General features: G+C 40.2%; 1 protein-coding gene across 3 annotated transcripts in view; it reads right to left on the reverse strand.

Annotated features, from left to right (window-relative positions):
* Nucleotides 1-103: 103 nt before the first annotated feature.
* mtus2a (microtubule associated tumor suppressor candidate 2a) overlaps nt 104-19,488 on the reverse strand; it is a 48,140-nt gene continuing 28,755 nt past the window's right edge. For 2 of the 3 annotated variants that reach the window (XM_082548702.1, XM_082548703.1), the window contains exons 5-16: nt 13,011-13,175; nt 10,179-10,277; nt 7,783-7,946; nt 7,586-7,711; nt 5,845-5,911; nt 5,328-5,542; nt 5,129-5,234; nt 4,946-5,019; nt 4,748-4,846; nt 4,496-4,615; nt 4,258-4,358; nt 104-4,125 (exon numbers count right to left, since the gene is read on the reverse strand). In XM_082548702.1, coding sequence (XP_082404828.1) covers nt 3,693-4,125; nt 4,258-4,358; nt 4,496-4,615; nt 4,748-4,846; nt 4,946-5,019; nt 5,129-5,234; nt 5,328-5,542; nt 5,845-5,911; nt 7,586-7,711; nt 7,783-7,946; nt 10,179-10,277; nt 13,011-13,175 — 1,769 coding nt within the window. In that variant the 3' untranslated portion in view covers nt 104-3,692. The remainder of the gene's footprint in view (nt 4,126-4,257; nt 4,359-4,495; nt 4,616-4,747; nt 4,847-4,945; nt 5,020-5,128; nt 5,235-5,327; nt 5,543-5,844; nt 5,912-7,585; nt 7,712-7,782; nt 7,947-10,178; nt 10,278-13,010; nt 13,176-19,488) is intronic. The other variant, XM_082548704.1, reaches the window with a different exon arrangement.

Genomic DNA, 19,488 nt, shown 5'->3' on the forward strand with positions numbered 1-19,488 from the left:
GACAAAAAGTAAGTCAGGGCTTTGAACTATTAAACTAGCTCTGAATATACAGCAGCTAAACACACGTTAGTACTACTAAAATGAACACAAGGATTTCCCTCACTTTTCTTAAACATTTTAATACTCTGCTCTCCCCCAAAAAGAACAAATCAAAGGCATCAACATACTGTGCATCACATTACATTGATGAACTATTTCATTCTTCATTTTCTAGGTCTCCTACGCTACAGTTACATTTTTGACAATCACAAATGCTGAGAGGTTAAATAAGAGAAAGGGAGAGCGATAAAACAGCAAAGACAGAAAAGAAAAACAAAACAAAAAACATGCTTCTATTACTCTGTTGGTGCACTAAGACACAGCTCATGTTGTAAATGTATTTACATTCAAACGTACAATCAGTGCCAGAACAAACAATATTCTGTAAACCTTGTTCCTCTACCAGTTCCAAAATGAGTCTTTGTATAGTTTACACACACAAATTCAAATTTAAGAGCTGAAAGTCGACAAACATTTGCTACGACAGCATTTAAATATTAAAATGGGCATTTTGCCCCCTAATAAATGGAATAAATTACTCGTGTATTACGGGGAGGCTCAGCCAAGTGCTACATGTTAAATGGCTGCTACATAGTCGTCAGACAAAAAGTCCTTGTATATTAAACAAAATCACATGAACAAATTGTAAAAAAGGAAAAAAAAAACCCTAAAACGCAGTAGTTAGGTTTTTGACATTCAGCACATAGTAAGATGTCCACAGGACACATTGCAGGGTCACTACAATACCAGTTTATTGTTTAGAAATGAAAGTCCATTCAGTGGTGAAATATTCATTAAATACGACACTGGTAACTTTGCGCTGTCACTTGTAAACAGTAGTTTTGTTGCATCCATGTTGACTGTAGTTTTTTGCAGCTTAAATAACTTTTTAGGAGAAACCTAAAGAATCTTTCAGTGTCGGTGAATTGTGGTCCTAAAAAAACTGAAAACACAGTGACTTTCTGACTGGCATGTTCTTTTTGACATTCTCAAAAACTGTTAGTATAGGTACAAAATCAGTCACAATTGAGATACTTTTTTCCCCCCCTTTTCAACGCCAACATTTGCTCGTTTAAGAACAGTTAACCCTGTGTACGTCTCATACAAAAAAAAAGATCCATGAAAAGAATCCCGCTTCTATTTCTTTCTTTCTTTTCAGGACTGTCAAAAGTGCTGGTATAGCAAATACAACTTTAGTTAAAGGTAATGAAAAACTGGTAACTCAGAAACGCCATATATTTTACATGCTGGTAACATTTTCATCTGTAAGTGAACAGAAGATGTAACCAGGGGCGGTTTTAGAAATGTTAAGAATTGGTGCCCCCCGACGCAGCCCTATTCCCCCCTTTCATGCATCTATTAAACTATTAACAATATTTGATCAGCTTCTAAATCTAACTCATGCTCCCATTAGCGCTGCCAACTTCATCTTTTCTCCTGGGCCTGATGTATTTACAGTGACCCCTTTTTAACATATCTGGACTTTTTTAGCTTTGTTGTTGTTGTTGTTGTTGTTTATTTGTGAGTAAATCTGAGATTATACTGTACACAAATTTGATCTTGGCTTGTTCGAAGCTGGACGAGAGATTAAGACCCTGAGGGGAAGTTAATCTGAAGAGTACAGTACAGGAGGCAGGTATAACATACTGTGTGCTATAAAATATTTCTCATTTGTATATATCAGTTGTTGGTTTCTCTGTTGTATTTGATATAAATGAAAAATTATCTTGGGGAATATCTTGGAAATGTATAATGCTGTGTTGAGAAGCTCTCTCTATATTTATATAAAAAAGAAAGGATTTCTAATCTAATTTTAGAAAACAACTCCCTGAACAATATATTCTCGCACACCGGAAATCCAGCGTAGCTCGCAACAACATGATAATCAAAGAATAAAAAGTGTTGTTCAGATAAACAAACCAGAAGAATATCTGAAGAAGTTAACAGACCGAGAAAGGACTACGTTACTGTACTACACCACGAAGAGGTAAACGGAGGGTTCGTTTTTGAAAATTTACATAGCTTATAGATACTATATTTTACCATACGACACCATCAATGTACAGTTTTCTGCAGAAGTTTGTGCATCAGTGGGCAAATTACATTCTTTACAGCATGTTGTCTTATAAAAATCTTTAAGGTCTGTTAAGTTAACAAAGCTTTGATGCTTTAAAAGTTAGCTAGCTATTAAATAGTAAGATAGATTTTGTGCATGCTGCAAAGTTTTAAAGTTAATGAAACAAGAATCTGGGCATTAGGGTCTGAACAAAAGGGTTTCACTTCAAAAACTTTGCAGTCTCCTCAGAGGTGCAAAACTTTTGCAAAAAACTGCATGTGTGAAGACAACCAGTCACATAATATGCAGTATATCCGCTTTCTCCTCAGGTACATCACGTTCGACTTGTGACCTGTAGGTGATATTTTATAAGTAACTAACGCCATTTATCTTCTTCACACCTCGAGCTTAATAAATAGACAAATCACAGCAATAATAAGTTCCATGTTAAAACTGGAAGACTTTCACAGTACATGCTTGCTAAGTAGCAAAACACATGTAATAAATTAGATAGAAACGTTTCTTTATAAAGAAATCCACAACATTTAAAACAGTGATTCCTGTGCTAGGTTTTCCCCCCTTAGCTTTGAGCTCCGCGGTAGCTGTGTGATTTTTGTTGACGTTGCCGTTGAGCTAGAGACACAACAGACGGCACATTCCCACTGAGGTAAATCCAAAATGGCAGACATAGTTTTTGCAAGTTGACCTGAGGGATCCCAGAAGTGAAGAGTAGCTCATGTGTAGGAAGACCTGGCAAGGTTTTAAAAGACATAAGTTCTTTGTGTTTTGCTGATAAAAATGGCTGGGGTTCCAAGTAAATCTGTCAGCTAAAATTAAGTAATTACAAAATTTTAAATACAGTTTGAGGAAGGTAAGAAACATGACTTTTAGGTGTTTTTTTTAATATACAAACCAATTCTTTATCCAAAGTCCTTTATAAATAAAACATTGGTCGTTCTCTGCTGGTGAGGTTGCAGGACCCAGTTTAAGGCGCTTTGTTAGGGATTTTTTTAGAGATACAATCCAAAAAAGGAGAAACATTAATTCATGATTTCATGAAAGCATGGGAAACTAATCCCAATTAGAAATTATAGCTTATTTTACATAGTTGATATATTTGTGTTCGTACCACCCCAGAGTATGTGCTGTGGTGCCAGCAGTGTGCTACTTTCCATCTGTAAATGTGCACTGTTGTACTATGTACTGTGCAGGACTCACAACTACCCATGCAGGGGAAGTTTACAGCACCGTTTGTGCCGCTATCATACATTATCTACAACCTACAAGTCAAGACTATTTCAGTAAAAGTGTGGGCTGGGAAAAAGGAGCTTGCTGTCATTATCACAGTATGTATCCACATTGTATTTCTGTGTATGATGATACTTTCATATGATGGACACCAACAGCTGTAGAGCCTGATAAAAGTACAGGACTGTGTAACCTCATTGCTTTAGCACTGAGTGTACAGTCTGTCCAGTTTATGCTGTGATGACTGGAAACCACAGGCTTGCAAAAAAACAACAAACTGAAGGTTGGGAAAGAGAAAATAAAATAAAGGTCAAATGAGTCAGAAGAGAAAATTGAGAAGTGAAAGAACTTATCTCTGCAAAGAGCTGAGAGAAGTATTTGAATTACAGCGACTGCGTGATGCCCTGTGCGTGGGTGTGACATGGGTGGGTGAGTAATTCTGATTAGTTACTGCCCTGTGTGTGGGTGTGGCTGGTCCCGGTGAGAGATTCTGATTGGTAGCAGCAGCTCTGTGGGAGGGAGAGGAGTACTGGGCCTGCTGAGGACAGCCATGGCAGTGAGTGGGGGAGTCACACCCTGCTACAGGTGAAGAGGAAAATAATGGGGATGAGGGAAGTGGTGAGGTAGAGAAGGAGCGGTGGAGTGGGGAGGACGCTGGAGACACGAGAGGGCTGGTCTGGAGACGCCACAGCAACTCCTCGTTGTTCCGACTCAGGCGCTTCTTCTCAGTGCTCTCCTTCTCAACGGACTCGTGGAGGTTTGCGTTCTCCTCAGACAGTTGTCTGCAGGGAAAAAGACAAAAAGGGAGGTAAAGTTAACTTTCACCTCAAAGGTTGACTCTGGATGTACCTACAGGAGAGGTAGGCATGAAGTAGTGAATGCTGAGCATTAATGTTAATGATGATGCCTCTTACCTGGACAGGGCTAGGTTCTTTTCAATGCGAGCTTTAAGATCTTCATTCTGCTGTTGCAGAACCTGCACTTTTTCCTCGAGGAACACGTTCTTTTGGGCCTGCTCAAAAGCAGAAAACAACCATACCGCAATCTATCATTATACAGACCACACTGACCTTTCTGTCTATTCAAAATAGTGCGAATTTGTGGAAAAGGCAGTGTAGAAGATGCTGGTTACGGTGGCTTATTTGAGCCTACCACTTTCTCCAGGTCAGAGATCTTCTTCTCCTGCTGGTGTATCTGCTGGTTCTTCATTTCCACGACCTCCTTCAAACTCTTGAGGTCTTGCTCGATGTGTTGATATGGCGCTAAAGCATCCTGCCAAAAAATAAGCGCATTTACAAATAAATGAATGAAAGGGAGTGTTTGAATAAAAGGCACCCAGCGTCTCAGAAGTATGCCAAGTTTCTGTTTGCGCTCTTTGTATATATATGCAAGGTATTTACTCACCACTATCTGTTCATCTGTGCTCCTCCTCAAAGCCTCCTCAAAGCGTTTGGCCTTGTCCCTCAGACTCTGGTTTTGAAAGGTGAGCGTATCCACTTGATCCTGAGAAAATGCACACACAAAAATACAAGATTACACACTGTACCAGTACAGATGTCTATGTTTAAACCTAAAAAAAAGATCTTCTTTTCAGTATCATACCTGTAGAGAAAGTCTAAGCTTCTCAAAGTCCTCCTCTAGAAGGATCTTCTGTTGCTCGTGAGCTTTCCTTAAGTCTATGTGCAGATTTAGAAGGATGATAAAAGAAGAGAGCTGGTGTGACTCCCTGCAGTGCTTGCATCATATTGTGTTTTTTTTTTTATTAAACAAACCCCACATTCATACCTCTCATAGTACGGGCATGCTCTTCATGGAGTGTTGCCATGGTGATGTTGTGCATGTCTCTGAGTTCCTGAATGGCTGCCTGATGGCTGACTGTCATCTCTTCGATCTAACGCACAGCCACACACGTGTACACGTGCACGTTAAAGCCAGCTAATAACAGAAACAAACCAGTCACCTCCCACCGATGCCTTTCTCCTACCTGCTCCTGCTGTTGAGTCCTACACTCCTCCATCTCTGACCGATGCTCCGCCTTCAGGTGCTCCGCCTCTGCTGAGTGACACTTCCTGAGTCCTTCCTCCACAGCAGCCAGCTCTGCCTCCTGTTGCAGCTGCAGCTCCTGCAGCTCTCGCTCAAACGCCACCTCCAGCGCTGCCTTCTCTCTCTGGAGTCTCTCCCAGCGCACTGAGTTTGAGGCTGTGCATGAAGTACATCTAGTCATCTAGTTATGCGATGAGGACACTAGCAGCTATAGAAAGCTTAAAACCAACATTTCTATTTGGAAATCATTAATGCAAGTCGTTTTATGTTGAAATATAAAATGTAAAAATAAAAATATCTGCCTTTTACACTGATTACACCTTTACAATTCACTGTATGAACAGCCCAGGTGTGAATAATAGGTAGTTATAATGGTCTAGTGATTCTAACTAGAATACATTAACTGTGCTTTAGTTAATGTAACAGCCGTACATTACTTTAAGTGATTTGATTTTTACCCATTTCCTCTCTGATCTTTTGCATTTCCAAAGACAACTTCCTTTGATTTTCTTCTGCGGTTTCATTCTGAAAAACAAAAATGAACGTCATTGTTGACACAGTGCACAGCCCAAGTACAAATCAACTGGAATTCTTAAACTCAAATGACCTCAGACTGGCCTTGAATTTGGCCAAAGAGAATAATAAAAGTTTAAATAATGAACAGAAGGCCAATAGTCTATCTTTGAAATGATTTAATTATGGATTTACTGGCCTTTTAACTACAAAAAACTTGTTGACACTGGGTTTGTTTGGCATTTTAGCTGCAGTACTGACTGCTTTAGTGACATTTAAAAGATTTGACAGAAAAATAAACATTGTAAGAACCTGTTAAATAATCTGAATTTAGTAAAGTAGAAAAAAGTCTAGCTCATGCCCTAAATTGAGTATTACTGCTTTGTACAATTCACTTACTAGGATGTTATTTGTGAGGCTACAGGTAAGGTTGATGGGTATATTAACAGATGCGTTTTTCATTCATTAACCAACGTAGTGGACAGCATGCTTTGATTTGAAATGTACCCAAAAATCCACACTGCCACAAACAGCTCTTAATCTTTACCTTAAATAGCAGTAAGGGATTTTTTTTTACTGCCAGAAAAAAAAATTCTGTTGCTAATCAGAAGCTTTCCAGATGTTATTGCACTGATTAAAGCCTCAAACCATATCAGAGCCCTGACTGTGGTTCACAGATGGCTGTAGACATTCACTTTACTTCTCTCATACATGATGACGATGATTCAAACCAAAAGTTTCAAATTTGCATTTTCTTGTTGGTGCAAAAATACTCTTTTATGTCAGATTATGTTGTCTTTAGTAATTTTGGTAGGCTCTGCTTGAGAAAAGGGAAACATATGTGCGTTTGTGACACATAACAAAGTGCCCAAAGACACAATTTCAAATAGTTTTTTTGCTAAGTTGTGTATTATGTTTAGACACCACACTAGTTTAGGTGTTTTTTTGTGTGTGAATGATTCATAGGTTAATGTTAAGTGTCTTAAACAAAAGGCCATTCATCAGAAAATGGTCGGGTTCACGTACAGGACTGAAAATGAGTGAAAAAGCAGCCAATGATGCCAAAGACCTTCAGAAACCCTACCTACCGCTTAACACCACTTTAAAAAAGTACAAGAAAGTCTGGCTTATACAGAACTGTTTACACAGTATTATATACAATGCTCTAGCTGTAGTTTTTGACTGATGCCAGCAGAGGGAGCTCAAATCCACTCAAAAGTCACACTTGTACTTTCCCTGTCTTGAATATCTGCAGTGTGGACCTGTGATTGCAGCACTCAGACAATGACCATAAAGAAGTCAGACAGTCCCCCGACAGTTTGGCACTGGTATTACTACCACAGCACCTCAGAGGTGAAATCATCCCATTAGACAGAGAACTGGATGAAACCAGATCAGTGACACACTGAACTCTGGTAGACCCTTTCCACAGTCACACTGTTCAAACTGTTTGTCATCCAGCATGTCATTGACCATGCTGTGAACACTTCATGCTGTTAAATACTGCATGTGCCCTTAAATTCACGCGTGTGCACTGTGTGCACATGTGTCATACATATTAGGCTTGGTGTAAACACTAAGACTGCGGTATTATGTTGTAAATCTGCATGGGATGGCAGGTGAACCTTTAAGCCTTAATATGGTGATTACAGTAATACTGTGCACAGTATCATTCCAGTTCGCTACCTTGAGGCAATAATGCTGAGTGGTGACTATGAAAGCTTCTAGACCCAGCGAAGTCTTCTTCAGTTCATCTCTAAGAGCTTTCAGCTGCCTCTCCTGCTGTTCGCAGCGTCCCTGCAGCCTCTGAACCTGAAAAGCGACACAGAATAATACCAGAATGAACAGCCCAAACGGTGCTGCAGAGTTTCTCAGTTACCCACCTCTTCTCTTTGCTTTTCTTTTTCTCTCTCCTCCGCTTGCCTCTGTTTCTCTTTCTGTTGAGCCTCCTCTTTCTCTCTCTGCAGGTTCTCCTGCTGTTCTTGCTGTAGCCTCAGGGGGGCCACGCGGCGAGGGGAACCAGAGGGAGCTGAGCCCCGGACTGCTGCTGCACGCAACAAAGACAATCAAATAAGGTTAGAATGAGCGTGTGTGTGTGTGTATGTGTGTGTGTGTGTGTGTGTGTTTTAAGGAAACTAACAAGACATTAGGGACTCACAAATGTATCAACTGAACATCAGCCAATTAAACATATATACCGAAGTTTATCTGTTCTGTCACATCAGTTTTAGTGTTGAATGACAGTGACAAAAAGGAGAGGCACTTTTAAAACAGTTCAGTAGTTTCCCAGCATAAAGAGGTAACAAACAGGAAGTAAATACATGAAACCAAAAAAATATCCTTAATGGAATCTGGCAATTTTAAACATCAAAATTCAACTGGTGAATCAGTGATCGCATTTTCAGGATAAATGGTAGTAATTTAATTAAATCTATTTTTTAATACAGTCTTCAGGTAGTTTCTCATAATGAACCATTTAAACTCATGATAAATGTGTAAACTTCTCTCATATAACGATTTAACACCACGATTATGCTAACGTGGGTGTTTTATTTACAACATGCATATGTAAAGAAACATTTGGGCACATCAAAGTAACGGTGTCTGAAGGGGCACAATCATTAAATCATAGCTGACACACAAGCAAGGCGATTAACCCTTGCGCCACCTTGTTACAGTGCGAGTGTGTGTATACCATAAAATTTACTCTATATTAGCAACAGACTCACAAACCAGCCTGTAGGTGGAAATGTGCTTGCACACAAAATAAAATCACAGCAGAACACCAAATCACCTGCCTCAACGTTATAATTCAGGCCTGCTGGAGCATGGGGAGTGGTCTCCATGGCAACACGAGGCTGGGCTTGGGGAGCAGGGTCCCAGGTAATGAGTGCAAAATTGTTTGGAGGGAGGTGGGGGTGCGGAGGGTAAAATACAAAAAAAAAAGAAAGAAAAAAAGAGCAACGAACGGATAGAGCGGAATAGCTGCAGATGAACTGAATAACTGTCTTGGTGATTGATGTCTATAACCCGTTTAACCAAATATAACCAAAGGGCTTTGCGTAGAAATGTAACACATTAGTAGGAGTAGCTCTCTGAAAAAATGACAGAAATAAAGACCAAAAGGTAAAAAACTGCAGAGATGTTTTGATGTCATCTGTTAAAAAAATGCAAGCGTCAGCAATTGTTCCAGAGCTCCATCTATCTCAATGTCCTTTCTTTGCCTTGAAGCCTTATTAGGAATCCCTTTCCCTTATTTTCAGCAAATGCTCTCTGCCTCTTTTTCAGGCACATGTGCACAAGCATGCATGTGCACACACCTAGACATGTGCAAGTTCTAGTTGAAAGGTTAGAGAGAGGATACTGAATACTAAATGAGCCTATATGGATGAGTGTGAAGGCAGCATGCAGATGAGAGCGGAGAGGTGGATGGATGAGAAATAACGATGCAAGAAACAATGAGAAAAGGTAATGGCAAATCTTGCGGAGAGCATAGATGGAAGTGTTTGTCTGTGTGTTTTTAGGGTGTTCTTAAAGATATCAAGGCCGAGATATTCACGAGGTGAATATCAGTTTCACTTTCTCTCGCTAGCATCTTGCTGGGATCGTGTCCAGAGCAACTTCAAGGTGGAACAACAGTGTGCAAATTTCAGTAAACAAGAGCAAAATCAATGATGCTGGGAATTTGAAAGAAGAAAAATGCTTTCATTTTGGGACCGTGTAGGAGTAGACGAGGTCCGAGAAAGTAGCAGTAAAGACAAAGGTGAACAGCAGCACCAAAGTGAGAAAATAAGTGGCCTGAGGAGATGTGTTTGACTCTGCTAGGAAACATCTGGATTCTCTCCGCAATCCCAAAAGAAAATTACTCTGCTCTTTCCAGACCACATGGATGAAACCACAACATAGAAGAAATTGTTAAATATCACAAATCTCTACCTCAAACTGTTTAGAACCACATCTGGGTATTAGAAATATTTGGGGGGCGGGACACCCCAGAGCAGAGTGAGGTGGAGCTATACAATACGTGTCTTATTGATCAGGATGAATAGTGTACAATTAGTCAGCCACCGGGATTCTGGCACAGGCTTTTTTAATTACATACAATTTGACTTGCCATCGTAGGACAAGCACAGGTGTCTATATTACCATCAATAGTTTTCTGCCCCTGTGTGCGAGTCAAACTGTTCGATTTCTAGCACCTCTGTTTTGTATTGTAGACAAAGAAAACCACTATTCCATATATCTACACTTTGCATAATAACAAAGAGGAAAAACTTACCTGGAGACTGAGGTTTGGGAGGAACCACAGCCAGCCTTTTTGGAGAGGACGGGAGAGAACGTGTGACTTCTGAACTCCGCTGAAACTCCTTCCTGCTCACTGTCACAACACAAGGTGTTGATTAGGCTCCGAATATCACACAGTGACATTTGGCTAGTACAGCATGTCAGATATACACACATGAGTGTCAAATCGACTTTGCCTGCCTGCCTCAATCTTTTTTTATTGTACTTTTTTCCATTTCTTGGCTGATTTTCCTCCTCTCCTAACTTTTTTCCAATCTTTCCAGTTACCCCTTCTGCTTTCATCTCCAGCTACATCCCCCCTGCTGTGTAGTATAACTATGTCCCACAGGATTGCGGGTCAAAAAGAAGCTGAGCAGATGTGCTAAAAATCCTCCTTCGTCTATGTGACACTATTGCACTTTGTAGTCAAGACAGGAAACAATTAGGAACTCCCAATGATTTATTAATATTATTTCAACCCTCAAAAACATTCTCCTGCGTTTCACATTGAATCTTTTGCAGAATAGTGAATGTAAGAACAAGTGGCTGGATTTGAAACAAGTACACGGGAGCTCGAAATGTAGAAAATTGGGGCGAAAAATTCTAAGTGGAGGAGAAAAAAGAGGTGACGCAAATAAAGAAGTAGGAAGGAAGGAAGTTTCAAGAGGTTAGCAGGGAGACTGGTGTGAAGAAGGCAGGAGAGTGGGAGCGAGACCTTGAAAAGAAACTAATTAGACCTGTTACGGGAAAGAAGCCTCTGATCCTGAACAAATCCCCATATAACCCTGGAGGTTTCTTTTGCTCTGCAGCAACACTGTGTGTGCGGTGTTCAGTGTGCATGTTTTGGTAAAATCATGCAAATGTGGCTCTCAGAGGGAATCTTTATTGCCACACACTGTCACATCACATCACCGTACTGACTCGAACACACAGTGAGGCTTTGTAGAATCTGAATTTAAATCTGGATGGGCTACTTGAAAATAAAAGGTCAGCAGATGCTTGTGATGTGAAGCTGTTTAGGATAGCACAGCTACATTTCCCATTGCCTACACGGAACACCATGCTTGTATGAGCACCTTTTCCAAACAAGTAGAACATGTTCAGATGACGATACAGATATTTTTTACATGAAATAACCGTTGTTATTTTTTACAGGCTGAAGCAGAAATACACGTGCTCATGACATGTTACTTCAGTTTTTTTGCTGCTAAAAGTGTTTCTACAAGTTACTTAATCATGGGGGTGTATTTAGTTTTTCCACATACAGTTTCTGCATTTCTGTCAGGGTCCTGGGTCTGAGCGACCCAGGATCCCTGGGCAGTCATGGACTTGTGATATTATATGTATTTTTGGTGTTGCTGCCCCTCTTCTCCATGTTTGTAGATATGAGTGTGTGTGTGGGTGTGTGTATGGGTGCAGGTGTGTCTGAACACTTGTTTTCAGGCCTGGTGGGTGTGGCCCTGCTAGGGACTGGCCACACCCAAGCCACACACCTGCTGCTGATCACGGCTCGTCGGGGGAGCTACTTAGGAGAGTCTTGGAGCTCCCACCGATGTGGGATCATTGAGTTAGACTCCCAAGTCAGTGTTACTCCAGGAAGTACTGATCGTGTTTGCCCGCGGGGGTCAGTGTCTAACGGCTGCTTCCATTGTTTTCCCTGCAGGAGGAGCATGGAGAGGAAGGACAGCACGCACAGGGTGTGCACAGTCACGACAGCAGGGCGCACGAACACGGACGCCACTGGAAGACACACACGGGAGTCTTGGGGAGCACGGGGATTAATTGTGCATCAGTATTTACCGCACTGTAAATAAACGCACAGTCTACACACAGAGCTCCGCGCTTGGGTCCTCACTCCAGACCGTGACAATTTCGGCTTGATTTTTGGTAAATAAATAATAAATAATGAAACACTGCATGTGTTGGTGCTCATCTGAGGTTCTATTTACCTCATTGTGGGACCTGATGCATAAAACCTTAGAATTCAAAGATGGTGTACCTTCTGTTTTATTGCCATGACTGTACATATGAGTCTGTACAACCCTATAGAGAGCCAAAAAAAGCCTTAATGCAACGCTAATATAGAAAAAGGGTATGAGTCAGGTTGCCAGGAACTTTCTACATCAATAATTCATAACACACTCTGTATCAGCTCAGGGCACACAGGGTGAAGGATATTTTCTCATCCCCACAACACCGTCTGCATCCCTGATAAGAACCTGTTGGCAACAATAGCAATGTCTGCATTGTTTTGTCTCAAATGTATTTCGCTTATGTCACAGAAGAGAACATGTAGCTCTGTGTCATCTATTCAAGCAGAAGCAGGACATTTTTATAACATCATATAAATGTGGCAGAGTGAAGTGCGATACTATGGAGCGCCTGGTGTTACTTCATGTATGATAATACAAATGCATTTGAAAAAGAATATTGCTGCTGTCAATTCCATCCTCTTATTCCTGGTGGCACTCGATTGGATATGCTGCATAGTGTGCCTCCTCTAATGTGGATTTCTCATGATATTTTTAATTATTTTAACATATGTGCACAATAGGTGCCTGTAAACCACATATGTGACGACAGCGTGAGACAATAGGACACAATCTGTTACTGGAAACATGCATCTCTCTCTTTTGCACACATCCATAGAGAACAAATGTGCATGTAAAATATATATTTCCTACATTTACTACACAGAGCTTATGGGTTTCGACTGATGTGTGGTAGTGCAGAAATGTTAGCTGTGCCAAATCACAGAAAAAACAAAAAAATGCTTTCAGTTTTATCAAACCAAGACTCTGTGTGTTGTTCCAGGAAAACTACTGACCTCCAGGGGAGCTTCTTGACTGGGGTGGCAGGTAGCGTCGGGGCAGTGCCGGAGTGGAGGGGGGCTGGAGGCTGTTGCTGCGACATTGTGCCCCTCTCTGGTGATCTGTTGACGCAGTGCCAGTTGTCACTCTATGAAGAGGAGGCTCCTCACTCACACTCAGACCTAGAATACAAAAAAACCAAAAACCAACTCATTACCTTCAGAGTTTTCTGCCCTATTTTCTGTATTTCACATCTCTTGCGATCACATATTATTCCTATAACTGGACAGGGTTATATTCTGACTGAATTTAGGGTCACTGGACCGGGAAATGGTTTCTAACCTCAGGGTCTCACTGCTGCTGCCCCCAATTTCTTGTCCGTTAACCTGGGACATACACTTGTCTTTCATATACCCACACAATCTCAAACACACACACATACAGGGATTTGTTTACACAGGGAAACATCGACAGGCATACAATACTTGGAACATGTATACTTGCAGTGATTACTGCTCTTCCTGACTCTTAATGGAGCTCTAATCTATTGAAAAACTGACAGATAGTTTACACACTCTCTCTCGCACGGCATAAATCCTGCTCATCTCCCCGTTCCTGATCAATAGTGACACAAGAGATTACCGGCATTTCTCAAGCTTCAAAATTTTTCCATCAAACAGGGATTAAGAATTGGTTTTAAAGCTGATCGAAAGAAGCTATGAAATTATCATTAAGCCATTTAGCACAACTTGTACCTCACTGTAACGCAAGTTGGTTGCTTAACAACACAGGAAAAAAATCCTGTTTGAATGTATCTATCAATACTTTCCTTTGACCAGCCGCAAGCCCATAGTGACTGCAAACTTACTTTGCTCTTTGATGCATGAATATTGTGCAAATATAAAAACAGCAATATTATATGTAATATTCCAGAAGCAGGAAACAACCTGGACAGGTCACCAGTCCATCACTGCAAACTCTCACATCCACCCCTACAGCCAATTTAGAGTCACCAGTTAACCTTACTAGCATGTCTTATTGTTCACTGATTTGTCAGCACACAGTTGACATATGTTGCATTCCCCAAGCTTCCATATTATCCCAGAGCTCCTCTGGGAGTTCATTACTAAGGCTGCTGACAGTCTGACAGCATTTCTTTCTCATTAACCAGCTGAAGATATGGTCAGTTTATCTCATTCAAATCTAATCTTGGAGAGAGGAGTGGACTACGTTCACAGAGCTCTGTGGCTCAACCTGTCAGCATCCTTTATATTAGAGGTTTAAAAGATGAAAACCTAGCCTAGAACATTTAAACTGAGTTGACATAGATCAGTTGGCTGGCTGATATAAACAGAGATGAGCTCATTCGTCAGAGGTCAAATATGGACAAATGAACTCCCGGAGCACAGAGAGGAAGAGAAAACGATGATGTGGGGAATACAAAACTGGGGAATGCTGTGAAAGAGAAGATGGCGACTATTTTGAGGGCTTAGAGAAGGAGAAAAGGGGGGATGCATTTCATTATCAAGCTGATATGCATCACTTATTGGCTAATTGCCAGCTGATGATGGATAACAGAGAAAGAAAGAGGGAAAAGGCTGGATGCATGGAATTAGGAGGAAGGCAACAAAAGGATATAAAAAGACCTACAAGGAGCAATAATTGGTGCTGCAATGGAGCCGGCAGCAAGCTTAGTATTTTACAGAGACGGATGAAAAATAGCAAAGAAATGAAAAAGGGACCATGAATAAGAGGAAACAGCTGGGAACAAAAGACAGCAGGCTTTTGTTCTCAGCGGGAGGCCATTTTATTGGATGGGTTTGTTCCTCATAGCTAAACCAAGACCAGCAGAACTGACCTGGCTTTTTGGTTTTCACTGGTATTCACTGGCAAAAACGACATTTTAATTTGAAAGTGAAATAGTCAAATGCTTCGTTCTCACTGCGACATGAACTCTTTTGGTGTTTTTCACATTCACATTTATAGCACGGAACTGATCAAGCCCATTCACGTTGAAAGTAACCCAGGGGGAATGCATCCAGGTGCAAACATGCATACGCAGGCGCTGATGTAGGAGCTTGCAGTGCAGCTTGCAGTGCTGACATGGCAAATCAATAGCCCCCCTTTTTTTCCTGAAAAACACCTACCACCCAACAAAAAGGCGAATGATGTATTATGTATTATATGAAAAGAAGAACCATGTGGTAACAGATTCTTTGAGATATTTGTAAGATAACTAATGAAGCAGGTAAAGGGGTTACATTGGTCCTGTTTTAAGTCAGGGCAGCACGGTGGTGGTTAGCACTGTTGCCTCACACCAAGAAGATCGTGACTTTGATTTCACCATATTTCCTTCATGTCCTTTCCTTCACCAGCTCTCTCCCAAAGACAAATAACCTAGTTGGGTTAGGTTAACTGCTGATTCTAAATTGTCATAGGTGTGAATGTGAGAGCATATTGTTGTCTGTCTCTCTGCGTTAGCCCTGCAACAGACTGGCGACCTGTCCAGGGTGTACTCTGCCGTTCATCACATGTTAACTGGGATAGGCTCCTGCGACCCTGATAAGAACAAGTGGAAGAGTATAGATGTTTTAAGTTGTGGTTTGTGAGCATTTCTCGTTAATACCTACTGAGCTGGAGGTACTCGTGTCCTGTATACTGTATAAATAGATGAAGCAGCCTCACAGTGCGCAAATATTTCATTTAAAATCACTACACTCAAACTTGTACTTGAAGAACAAAAGAAGTACAAAAAGTATTCATGTTGACACAATGAACAGATATCATCGTTTCCCTGTTAATATTATTATGTTTAACTTTAAGTTAATGTTAATTAATGCGCTTTCTTTGCGTTTTAATCAATAAATCCATTCCTTTATTTTATCTCACTTTTTTTTGTTTAACAACAAAAGTACAAATACCTTAAGACAGAGATTACACCTTGCGCCTTAAAATGACTGAGTTTAAGTCATTAAAAGAAATAATAATTAAATAATATTTTTATTTTATTTTTAATAATAATTAGAAGAAATAATCAGAAAAACAAACAGCAAGAAATTAATTCACAAAGTTAAAAGTAACAGATCCAGGTTTGCTTGCACGCTGCTTTTGTAGTGTGATTTAAAACAAACTATAAGTGATGAGTAATGTAAGTCAGTGTGTAAACCTACTGAAAATTTTTTCCATTTATACACCAACTTTTAAGCCTAACCCTAATATTAACTTTTTAAACTTTTTTTTAATTAGACCACATGTTCTCACAGACAGATGTCAGTTTCCTTTAACACTGTTCAGTGCGAAAGACAGCGTGTGTAATGAAGCTTGAAACTCATATTCATCAGAGGCCATAATTTGTTCTGCTTATTAATGGCTTCCTGCTGATTCCTTCCTTCAGCTGGTTTTAAAGGTGGAATAAATGAAATTCAGAACAACTGTCAAAAGAAAAAAAGAATCTAGCCACATAAGGAAGGGAATTTGACTCCATCGACTCTATCCAGTATTTGTAGATGAACCAGTAAAAGAATATTTGGAAGAAAAGCTATCTAAATAAAATCACATTAATAATATTAGATATTAAAAACTGGTCAACAAACAGATTAACTTGAATACTGGGTTTCCAAAGCATGCTAACAGAGTAAGATGAATAAAACATAGAATAAGATACAGATTTGATATTCAATATTCAGGTTACATTAATCGTTTTAATTGAAAGTGCAACCTGGAATTGACAAAGGAGGTTGATTGGTTCAAAATTAGAAAGTGTGGCTTTAAATATGCTCCAAACTGAAATTTATCTCAAGCTACATTAACTTAAAACTTTAAGTTAAGATTGTCACCAAATGTCTTCTCATGGTAACTAAAAAACAGTTTGCAAACGCACGGAATTGTACATCCCACAATTCTCAGTTTTATATCAGGGAATAAAACGCTACAATCATGTGTGATGTTCTTGAAAGTCATGGTAAGGTTATATCTGAATATATAAATATCAAATTAATAACCCCACAGAGCAAAGGCATGGGTTGTAGACAGTCGAATTAAATGATAACACAGGAGCTGACGGCAGCAGCCTCGGGCCTCCTTTCCTCTCTTAGGACACAGATGCCAAGAGATTAAAAGTTCATTCCAGCTAAAAGGACAGCGTTTCTCCTCTCATGGTCAACAAGAGAGAGATGCTCCTCTATGATAAGGAGCACTGACTGAAAGCAGTCAAATGGTAATTTAAAGTTCAGTCTTAAGAAATGATCTCAGAGTTAGACTGGAGGAAAAGCATTTTCTCTTGATTAACCTCCTAAGACCCGAACTCTTCCAGAGGATGCATTTTTAATTTCTCTTTGACATTTGGGCATATTGGGGCTCGATGAATGTAAAAACAAAGAATTATCAAATTTTTTTTTTTTTTACCTGCTTTTTGTTTCTAAGAAAAATGAGAGCCACAAATGAAGATATTTGTTAGAATTTTGATAGAACAGTGGCAGTATAATGTCCTCGTAAGTGGATATCAGGCCCTTGTAGAGCATAAGTGAGTATTTTGGTCTAAATAAAATGTGATGTCCACATATGTGGACGCAGGGTCCTAGAAGGTTAAATATAACACTGCTGTTAGGCTCTTGATCAGTCTTGAAGAAAGTAGATTTCTGAACATTCAAAGCAGGAGAGAATAAGCGAAAGATTTAGGATGGAGAGAGGAGGCAGTAGAAGGAGACCATCTGTTAACCACAGTCTGGGTTCAAAGTGACAGCCAGAATCATCCCTGCTGAAGTGTTCTTAAGCCGAGCCATTTGCTCTGCATTTCTTTCAGCTTCTGGTCACAAGCTTGGACAAAAACAGTCATTTCACTCACTGAGGCAACATCACGAGAAGTGAGCACAGGCAGTCAGCACTATTTCAGCAGTATTCAGACTCTGTCTCCAGGCACTAAGCCTTTTACAGAATAAGTTAATGAAAATGCATTTACCACCATGGTGCTGCTACACCCGCCTGTTAGTTATTGACACTTTTTGGGATAATATCAAGCTCCCTGTTTAGGTTTCTGAAAGAACAAAGCAAAAAAATAAATATTCATTTATTAATTTTACAAGCTTACATTTTTCAGCCATGAAATTACATATAACAAGTGTGACGACATTATTTATGTGTCTATAAAAGAGGTTGCCTTTGAGGCTGTGAAATAAAAAATATAATAAAAAGGCAAAAACTAGTAAATAAAAAACAGGAAAAGAAACGATACTGGCTGACAACATGAAACTTTCTAATAAAACTCAAACAAAACTTAACTTGTGTTAGCAGCTATTTTGTTATTCCAAAATCTTTTCAAAAATGTTTGACTTCCTGCAATTATCTCATTAAAAAAGATATTTCCTGGAGTTATTTGCTTCTTCTAAGAGATGCATCAGTGAAAAACTAAAATAGCAATAAGAGCTCCTCAGCGGGGAGAGAACGAAGGACAGGGGTGCTGCCTCTTGACTAATATGCATGCATCTTTGTCAGTCTAAAGCATCTTTTAAGCTCATAAAGCTCGATTAACACAGAGCTGGTTGAAATAGAGTGGGAGTTTAGCAGTTAATAAACAGCCCCGTCGAGCCCATCCTCACCGCTAGAGCACTGCCGCTTCAATAAGCCTCTGCCATGTTAGTTTTTTCTCTCCTCTACCACAGAATGCCAGCCATATCTAATTGGCCCATCTAATGTTCTCCTCCACCAGCGTGTGTGTGTGTATGCTTATAAGTGTGTGCGCACATGCACCACAGAAACCATCTGTTCACAGTGAGCGAGCATGAGTCAGAGACTAGATCTGAGCCATGGCATCTGGGGTATGGCATTCACTCTCCTCTCTATGCAGATCTCCGCATGCCTCGCTTTCCGCTCCTTTTTCCCCCGTCTTCCTTCCTCTCTCCCCTTAGCTCATTTTGACTCATTGAATTTGCTTTCACCGCTGCATCTCCCTTCAGCTCTTCTTCTCCCCTCAGCTCCCTGCTCGCTCCAGCCCGCCCTTCGTTTGATTTCTTACAATATTTTATTATCGCAAGACAAGACAAATAGAGCTGATAATACACAGTTTGTTTTGGCGATTGAGTTTCTGTCATGGAGTCGGTGTTGCTCAAAGGCACAGGCTTAATCAACTGTCTTCTGCTGGAATCTTCTCTCAGCTATGAAACAGAGTCTGCCAATCACAGAGGAATTAACAGCACACACCCCTCTTTCATGTGCGGATGCAAGAGGGGTGTCTTCAGTGCAAAAGCACGCAGACATCCACACACACACACACATGAAACATCTTGGGAGATGTCAGCCACTGGGCTAAAGCATGGATTGAATTAATGGCTAATCAATGCCATGTAGAGTAAGCTATGTGCCTCTAGATACTCTACTCTAGCCTCTAGACTAACTCATACATATTTCCATGTACACTTATATACAAACCGCTGATAAGAATCAATTATGGTCAAAGCAGTTTAGCCTAGTATTAGCTTAGTGTGTGAATGTTATGTGTTC

This window comes from Aulonocara stuartgranti (genome assembly GCF_965226115.1).
Source record: "Aulonocara stuartgranti genome assembly, chromosome: 10".
Lineage (NCBI taxonomy): Eukaryota > Metazoa > Chordata > Actinopteri > Cichliformes > Cichlidae > Aulonocara > Aulonocara stuartgranti.